At 59.2% G+C, this 8,842-nt stretch overlaps 1 protein-coding gene across 1 annotated transcript; it reads right to left on the reverse strand.

The window, feature by feature from the left end:
• Window positions 1-1,276: 1,276 nt before the first annotated feature.
• CLCF1 (cardiotrophin like cytokine factor 1) lies at window positions 1,277-8,836 on the reverse strand. The gene is made up of 3 exons (XM_040465615.1): window positions 7,746-8,836; window positions 4,545-4,711; window positions 1,277-2,698 (listed from the first exon to the last, which is right to left on the reverse strand). The coding sequence occupies exons 2-3, from the start codon at window positions 4,695-4,697 to the stop codon at window positions 2,204-2,206; spliced, it is 648 nt and encodes a 215-aa protein (XP_040321549.1). The 5' UTR covers window positions 4,698-4,711; window positions 7,746-8,836; the 3' UTR covers window positions 1,277-2,203.
• Between the last annotated feature and the right edge of the window lie 6 nt (window positions 8,837-8,842).

Raw genomic sequence — 8,842 nt, forward strand, 5'->3', positions numbered from 1 at the left:
TAGGCAGAAAGCAGGCCCGCAGGATATCTAGACAGGGTTTGGGCAGATATGTCTGCCTGAAGGGCCCGGACCCCTTGGCGGGGCATGTTCCTTCCAACTTGGGCCAGGTGACTCTGGGACATTCAGCAGGACCTGGCTCGCCCACAAGCAAGTCCAATAGCTCATGCACCTACGCTCACGCACCTGTCAGTAGTTTCAGGTCAGCTGGTCTTCTCTTCCCAGAGAGATCGCAGGCTCCATAAGGGCAGGAGCCAAGTCAGGTCTCAGACTTCTGCTGGGTTTCCTACTCCAGTCGGCGCAGTGATGGGCAGACCTTTGCAAGATTCGTCAACTGATTGACGTCACCATCATTTGTTACTCTCTGTGCTTAGGGCACTGTCTCGCGGAGGCCCTGGTGAAATACCTCTGTGTAACCTGGGAGCAGTTAGCCCCCTAGCTGACCCAGTGGCTCTTCACGAGAGTGTCAGTGCAGGCCAGTCTGTCACAAATAACTGGAGATCAGATCACTATTCGCTGCGGCTGCGGCCGCGGCCGGGCACCTTACCTTTATTGTCTCTCTCATCCTTCAAACAGTCTTAGAAGGGTATTTAATTATCCCCATTTCACAGATGGGGAAATCAGAGAATAGAGAGCTTTAAGTAATTTGTCCAAGGTCACTCAGCTAGGAGGCCCTGAGGCTGGGCTTGGAGCTGAGGTCATCCCTGAGTCACATCTATCCCATTCGCTTTGCAGACCAGTATGAGTTTTTCTCTTACCCACCCGCCCCCCCCCCCCCCCAACCTGCTGTCTTACACTGAAAAGAGTCTACAAGAAGGGAGTAGAGTCACGCCTGAGACTTGTGACATGGCCACAGTCAGTCACACTCCCTAGGAGAGGAAGGGTATTGAGAAGGGAAGGGTCACTGCCCGGGGCCACCACAGGTGGGGGTCCCGGTGAAGCTGAGGGCTGACCGCGCGTGGCTTACCAGAGGCGCAGGTGGACAGCTTCGCAGGGAGAGAGACCTATGAGATCTTTAAAGTAATCCAGAGAGGGGAGGCGGGCTGAGCAAAGGCCGGGAGGGGGAAGACACGCGGCCAGACAAGAAGATGTTGGAAGGACTAAAGGGACGCACCGTGGGTGGAGGAACAGAGGGTGCTGTGGGCACCGCGCTCTGTGGACAGGGCAGAGCCTCTTCCCCAAGCTCTTTGCCTCTCCGAGCTCTGCCCTGGACTGCCAGGCTCCAAGCCACCAGGCACGCGGGGGCCCAGGAGGGGAAGCACCAGGCCAAGCAAAGAGATGAAGTCCTGGGGCAAGCATTTTATTCGTTAATACAAGAATAGAAATTCTGCAATAAATATCATCTAATAAATAACATCTCCAAATAAATAAATATTAATACAACAAACTTAGAGTCATGAGTGGGTGAGGCTGGGGGGGCAGGGCCTGGGGGAGCTGCCCCCCGCACCCCGAAATGCTACTGCAATGTAAACTTTCAGGAAACCCTGTGGCTGTGGCTATGGTTGCCCTCCCCAGCCTGGGCAACCCACAGATACCCTGGAAAGGGGGTGGAGAGGAGGCACCATGATGCCGGCAAGAAGATGCAAGGCAAGGTCCTTTTGGCTGCCGTCCTGTGCCACCGACTGCCTTGGTGAGCCGTGGGTCCGCTCTGTCCCTGCCCCTATGCTTTTAGTATGACCTCCAATGCAGATCCCACCTCTTCCGCTTTTAAATCCCGTTTCTTCCCGTTTGGACTTGCCACCGTGTGTGTTTCCTGAATTGGATGTACTGAGCTATTTGGGGATAGGGGAACAACGCCCGTCCAAGGAGAGTGGGGCAGCCAACGGGCTCCCCCCGCCCCAGAAAGGCACATGCTGCGGTGGCCCCCCTCCCTGCCTACGGGCATGCTTCCTGGAAGTGCCGCGTGAGGGGCCGTGTGGGCGCCGGCAAGTGCCGGGCAGGAAGCAGGAAGCTGTGAGAGCCTTCGCACCAACTTGAACCACTGCCCCCGGGAGCGCTCCTCCCTGTGGACGAGACCTGCAGGGCTTTGGAAAGCGGGGAGGGGACAGGCCCTGTCGACCATGCCCTCTTCCAAGTCCGGAGAGGGCCAGAGGCCCATGGCTTCTGTCTCCTGGCTCAACAGATGTTGGCATACGGGTTTCTCCCTCCCAGAGTGGGAGCAGGATTTGAGGGAGGAGAGGAGAGAGGAGGCGGTAAAGGTCAGAGATCAGAAGCCATGGGCTTCCAGGTGCAGGGTGACCGCCGCTGGCGGGGGCTGCGTCTTCTTCTTGAGCCGGTTGAAATCCTTGGCCGAGCGCCACAGCCAGGTCTGCAGCTCCTTCAGCAGCCAGAAGTCGTCCATCTTCTGGAGGAAGTCGCTGTGGGCAGGGCCGGGGGCCCGGGTGGGCTCGGTTCCGGGCAGAGGCTGGGGCAGCGGGTAGCCCAGAGCTGCCATGACGCCCGCGATGCTGCCCAGCAGGCCCTGAAGGCTGGTGCAGAAGTGGGCCAGGCTGCGGCGCAGCTCGGCCGTGGCGGCCTGGCGGTCGAGGCCACGCAAGTAGCAGAGAAGGTGGCTATAGGCCTCATAGTTCTGGGTCAGCCGCAGTTTGTCATTGAGGCTCCGCCACACATCCAAGTTGACGGTGGCCCTGGGCAGAGTCTCTGCCCCCAGCCGAGGTGGGTTGAAGTCAGGCTCGTTGAAAGGGGGGCCCAGGTAGTTCAGCTGTGAAAAGGAGAGGGCGATGGAGGAGGAGGAGGAGGAGGAGGAGGAGGAGGAGGAGGGCCACCGGGAGATAACCTGCTCCCAAAGCTCCTATTTCCTGTGTCCCCTGACACTGGCCCCATCTCCTCGCTAGGCCTCTCTGTGCGAGGGCCTCCCCTAAGTTTCTCCAGGGATGTCATCTGCATGGAGGTGGCGGTTGAGGCAGTGGGGGTTGATGAGAGGTGTAGGAAGAGAAAAACACGCAGGAGATACTCGGGGAGGACGTGCTGATTGGCCGTGTGTGCAAGCCTTGGGAGCGTGCCCACCACGGGGCAGAGCAGAGAGGAAGAGGAGCCGGAAGGACCCAGGTGGCCAGGCCGCAGAGGTGGAAGGTGGACCAGAAGAGTGCAGAGCCAAGAAGAGGAGTTCGAGAAGGCAGGAGTACTCGACAGTGTGGCTGCAAAACAGAGAGCAAGGGGAATGGGCCTTAGAAAATTCTGTTGGGTTTGGCGAAAAGGAGGTGCCTGCCGACCTTGGAGAGAGCCGTTTCAGTGGCCTGGAGGCCAGATTGCAGGGGGTTAAGGAGTGAGTGGGTGGAGAGGAAGCGGAGGCAGAGGGTGTAGACCACTCCTTCGAGAAATTTGGCAGGGAAGGCCAGGAGAGAAAAAGGGTCGGGAGCTAGAGGGGGTAGCAGAGTCAGGCAAAGGTTTTTGGCCAGGGAAGGGAAAAGCGGGTGGGAAGGCAGAGGGGCCCGTGGGAATCAGAGCTCCATTTGCCTCCCAACACGCTTGGTCCCACCAGCAGAAGGCCAGGGGGCAGATGGTACTCACTAAGCAGCAAGTCCCCCCAAGGAAGAGCTCCTAGGAGCAGGGCTGCAGAAGGAAGAAACTGAGGCAGTCTCAAGAGTTGGGCAGGAGGAAGGGTATAGGAGGCAGTCTAGGGAAGAGGACAGAGCTTTGCCAACCCTCAAGGGAGAGGCCTGGGGCCCAGGGAAAGGGCTGAGGGGGACGTTTCAGCTGGAGAGAAAGGGAGACGAGAGGGGCGAGGCCTGGGATAGGCAAGGGCCCAGGGGGAGGTTCACACGCTGACAAGCACAGAGACAAACTAATTTCCTCGGTGTATCCTGGGGCTGGAGCCAGCTCCCCCGCCACCCTCCTCCCCTTTCTTTCCCTGGCTCCAGAGTAGGGTCTGGGATGTGGAAGAGGAACACGGGAAGAGGGGGCCGGTTCCCCATGGTCCTCGGCAACTCTGACCCTCTTTTCTTCTCTCCTGGGCTCTCTGAACACCTCTGGACTGCCCCCAAATCCTTATGGCACAACTTCCATCCACACCCTGAACCTCCTGCCACTACTGGCCTATCTTCCCCGCAGCCCCCTCCCCCCAAGTCCCCCCTAGGAGGCCCAGCTAGGATGGGAGAGGCAGACAGAAGGGAGGCCCATGGGTCCAGAGCAGCAGGGCCCCAGGTCTGGGGCAGAGGCGAGCTGGAACGCAGGCATGGGAGGTGGGGCCCCTCCATCCCCACCCAGCCCCGCCCGTGCAAGAGACACCACAACACGGTGTAAACAGAAGAGACTTCCCCGGCCCCCAGGGGGAGGCGGGCGGCTGGGCCGGCAGCCAGTGGGGCAGTGGGCCAAGGCGGGTGCGAGGCCTGCCCACATGCCTAGTCCTGGGGCCAGGGATGGGAAGGAGGGGGGCACCTCAGAGGGAAGGGTAGGAGATGGGCCAGACATGGGGACCGTTTGGAACCAAAGGGCCCCCTGGTGACCACTGCTCACCGGGACCCCTCCACCATTCTGTCTCTCTTCCACCATCTTCTCTCCTCGTTCTTTGCCAATTCCCAGACCTTTCAGCTGCCCTGGATACTCACGTAGGTCCCAGCCAAGCTGCGGAGTTGGTGTTCCAGGTAGCGGGTGAGGTCGTAGGTTTTCTGGATGGAGGGGCCAGGCCCTGGGTCCCCCGTGCGGTTGAGGGCTGGCACTGCAGGGAGGTGCCAGAGCACAGCACACAGGCAAGCTAGCATCCCCCACGAGTCCCCTGCGGGCAGGAGGGGCGAGAAACATGAGGGCGGGCCCAGGCCCAGTGGAGGATGCCCAGCTGGCAGCCCCTCAGGTGTCTGTCCCCACCTTGGGCCGGGCGCAGGGTTGGTGAGGGTGGGCCGCCAGATGGGAGGCAGGGGGGATGGAGGAGGGGAGCGTTCCTGGCCTGGGTGTGTGTGTGTGTGTGTGTGTGTGTGTGTGTGTGTGTGTATGGAGGCATGTATGTGTTTGAGGACGAGAACTTGGCCTCTGTGTGTGTATCTACCAGTATATATCGGAAAGCATATTTGTGTGTCAGCTAAGAAAGAGCCAGTATACGTATACCAATGCGTATGTGTGTGTACGTGGAGGGACGGGGCCAGGCCTAGGGACTCTGAATCCAGACCCTCTGCAGTTTAGGGAGCCAAGGTGGGGGGGGGGGGGGCAAACAGCACATGTCTCTCTGCCAGCTGCCAGCAGTCAGCCCCGGGAAGGGCACAAGAGAGGCCACCCTGAGATGAGTCCACACAGAGAGCCACAGGAGGCAAGGGGTAGGCTTGAAGGGGGTCAGGCTGAAGGACAGAGGGCTGGCTCATGCAGTCAGTGGTGGGTACATTCTTGAACAGGATTCCTGGGTGTGGAGCTGAGGGGTGGAGGTTTGCCCCATTCTTATCTAGGAGGTTGGATGGGGAAAAGTTTGACCTGAGTGAGGTCTTCTGATGAACCTACAGTAAAGAGGGTCGGGGTGGGGGATGTGAAAGAGAGAAAGAGGGGGAATATGATGTATCTGATGGGTTTGGCTTGTCAGCTGATGGTGCTGGAGAGTTTGGACATCCTGGGATACCAGAGGCCAGGGGTTGATAATGTGAAGATACCCATAGGCAGTTGGGAAACATGATTTTCCCAGCTTTTAGGTGTGGGCCAAGGTAAAGAGCACTAGGCCAGGAGTCAGTGGGCACCGGGACTGGGTAAAGGCAATTAGGGTTAGGATAGGGCAAGGCTATAATTGGTATGGGGCTAGGTTAGGTTTAAGGACTGGGTTACTTTTAAAGTTTCAGGTTAGTTTATTGGGATTTGGCTGACTGAGTGTGGTTGAGGTTTGAGTCTAGCTGGGGGATGTGGTGAGGTTTGGACAGGCACAGGGTTGGCTGGGGCTAAGGTTTATTAATGTGTTGATTTAGATGTCAGATGGGGTAATGCATGGCATGTCACTAAGAGTAGGGCTGGTCTGGGTTTTAAGCTTGGGTAGGTGTTGAGCTCATGAGTCGTTTCTTCTACTTTCTATTTTCGACTTTCAAATTTTTATCATGACATATGTTGCTGTGATAGTTAGAAATGAGTTGGATACGGGTTTGACAGTTTGACTGTACTGAGTTAGGGGGAGTTTGGAGTTAGTCATAATGCTGGGTCAAGGTTTTGGAGAGGGCTTACGACTCAAACCGTACAGAATGCCTCTCACAGAGTGTAGGGGTCAGGTGGGGACTTCCGCAGCGGCCCAGGCCATCAGTCTAGACTCACTAAGATGCGTGGTGGCTGGCAACTTTACTGATAGAGCAGGGGAGTGGGTCGGGTGGGGGGAACACCAGTCTCAGAGACCCTGCTCTTAGGGACGAGGGACTTGGTCTGAGTGCATGGGTGCGTGCGTGCGTTAGGACAGAGCGCGGTGTCAGGCACATGACTGCTCCCCTGTCCTTGTCCGCATCTGCAGCCCGCGGCCTCCCTCCTGGTGCTTCTTTCCTCGTTCGGCCTTTTCCTGCTGACTCTGTGTTCCTTTCTATTTACTCTTCCTCATATTCCAAGACGACTCCAGGCCCTTCTCTGCACGAAGCCTGGGGCTACCCTCAGCCTGGATATCTGGCAGAGTCACCTCCAAGATCCTAAGGGTACAATATGGGGTGTTTTGGAGGCGGAGACCTGCTGAGGAGAGCGGCAGCCCTTCCAGGCTTGAGGTAGCTTTCGGGACTGAGTCTGGCCCCACTCACAGTTAGCAGCTGAGGGTCCCAGCTGAAGCCCACATTGGGAGCTGGGCTCACCTCTTTCCCCGACCTTGCTTTGGTCAGCCTTTCGGTCCATGGTTCCGGGACTGAGTTTTGCCCCTGCTGTGGTGGGGGGGGGGGGGGGGGGGGGGCCACCAGGTCAGGAACCCAGCTCTGGGTCTTGTTTTCCCCTCCTCTTCTGGGCCCTGTGGCACATCCCTGGGGAGAACTGGCTCCCTACACAGGGACAGCAGGGGGAGAAGCCTTTGGATAAACAAGAACTAAGTCATCTGGGCAGAAAAACGGCTCATGAAATTAACCAGACGAGGCCGGTGTTTCCAGGAATATTTCAGTTCTGAGGTAACTGTGTCACTGCAGGCGGGGAGGTGGGGGGGGCAGGGGAAGTTGCAGAAAGATCGGACTGACCGGCCCATGGAGAGAACCAGTAAGAAGGAAGGGGTCTCAGGTATCTAGAGGGAGAAGAGGCTAGGAAGGAGAAAGGAGACAGGGCTCTAGGCTCTGGCTTCCACTCTGGGCAAGGTGTCCCCATATCTCAGGCGGCAAACTGACGGCCATCCGGGGCAGAGAACACCTGTGGCTTAGTTGTGAGCCCCGGAACTCAGTGAGGCTTGGGCTCACCTGCGTCCCTAGGAGGGAGCATTAGGTGGGCATCGTGGAGCCCGCTCCCATCCTTCTCTCCAGGCTCCTGGTGTGCAGGTGGACCGGGCCCCCGCCCCCCGGCCGGGCCCCCCGCCCCGCCCCCCCCCCCCGGCCCCCCGCCCCAGCTCTGCCTCTGGCTGCTGCCCACTGTTGTTTACATCCCGGCTTCCCTTGTGTTTATAAATCCGGCTGAGCACGTGAGGAGCTAATGAGTGCAGCTCACAGCTCACGTTTCCTGCTGGAGCCCCCCGCCCCCCCAGCGGGGCCCCCCGCCCCAGCGGCCCCTAATTCCATCCAGATCCCTGGGCCCTGGGAACCTAGGCCCCCCTCATGAACACACACACACACACACACACACACACACACAGCCCACGCAAGCGCACGGCCACCCTGACACGGCTGCACGGGCAGGCATACCAGGGTCCACGTGTCCTTAGCCAGCTGCCCCTCGATCCCTGGACTGTGTCCTCCAGGCTGAACTCCTCCGGCAAGGGTCGGGGGCTCGGCAGGGCACACGTGCAGGGTGGCCAGGGTGAGTCAGACAATTGTCCAGGAGACTCTGCACCTGGGATGCCCTCAGGCCAGACCAGGGCCAGCTTCCTGGCGACCTTGGAGGGACGTGTTGAGGGGAATTGGGGGAAGGAAGTGGTTTAGGGGGTGCTGTGTCCGCCGTAGTGTGAGATCCAGGCACTGAGACTGTAGGCAATGACCCTCAGGGGCTCCTCCTGACCTGCCTCCTCAGGGAAAGGCCCACGGAAATAGCCCATCTTTCCTTGTCCTCTGGCTGGCTGCCCTTCCCTCCGTCCTCTCTCCCCTTCGTCCTCTCTTTGGTTCCCTGTGCCCCAGGCCACTGAGAAGTGGCTTAGTGAGCGAGTCCACATAGGCCCAGAAGTCCGGAGACCTAGCTTTGCCACAACCCATGACTGGGCTCGCCGGAGAGGGCTGTGCTGTGCCCGCTAAGGTCCCTCTCAGCCCAAGCGCGTGGGGTTCCACCTCTGCTGCTATCTTCAGCAGCCCCCTCCCTGCCCTTCTCTTCCAGCCCAAGTGACAGAAGAAGAAACTGAGGCCCAGGGAAAGAAGCAGGCCAGTGGGCCAGCTGCCCTGCCTTGTGAAGTCAGTACCGACAGAGGAGCTGGGCTGTCGCCGAGTGAGGGGGTTCTGGACTGGGCTCCAAGAGGACCCCAGTTGTTCCCAAGGGGCGCAGGATGAAGCCAGGGGAGCTAGGCGAGGCAGCCGGCGGAGAGCCAGGCAGGGGGACCCAGTGAAGGAAACGGTCCGGCCAGCGTGTGGGTTGAAAGGGTGTTGTTATTCAGAGGCGTGGGAGGGGCTGGGAGGGAGCGGGCAGGAGCCAGGGTGTGAATAGGCAGGTGGGATTGTGGGGAGGAATGTGAAGTGTCACCAATAAAGTAGCTGGTGTGGCTGGGTGGTGTGCACAAGTGTGAACGGGGCAGGAGTGCAGGGCTCCGCGGAGGGGAGAGGGAGCCATTAGACCAGTCTGGAAGAGAGAGAGACGG

The sequence above is a fragment of the Herpailurus yagouaroundi genome, unplaced genomic scaffold, assembly GCF_014898765.1.
Source record: "Herpailurus yagouaroundi ecotype Mexico unplaced genomic scaffold, PumYag 569, whole genome shotgun sequence".
Classification (NCBI taxonomy): domain Eukaryota; kingdom Metazoa; phylum Chordata; class Mammalia; order Carnivora; family Felidae; genus Herpailurus; species Herpailurus yagouaroundi.

Bases quoted from the DNA above. Each gene is read 5' to 3' on its own strand.
- CLCF1 (XM_040465615.1), bottom strand. From the start codon at position 4,697: ATGCTAGCTTGCCTGTGTGCTGTGCTCTGGCACCTCCCTGCAGTGCCA. The intron at 2,699-4,544 runs GTGAGTATCCAG...TCCTTTTCACAG, and splicing joins GCAGCTTGGCTGGGACCTAC to CTGAACTACCTGGGCCCCCC.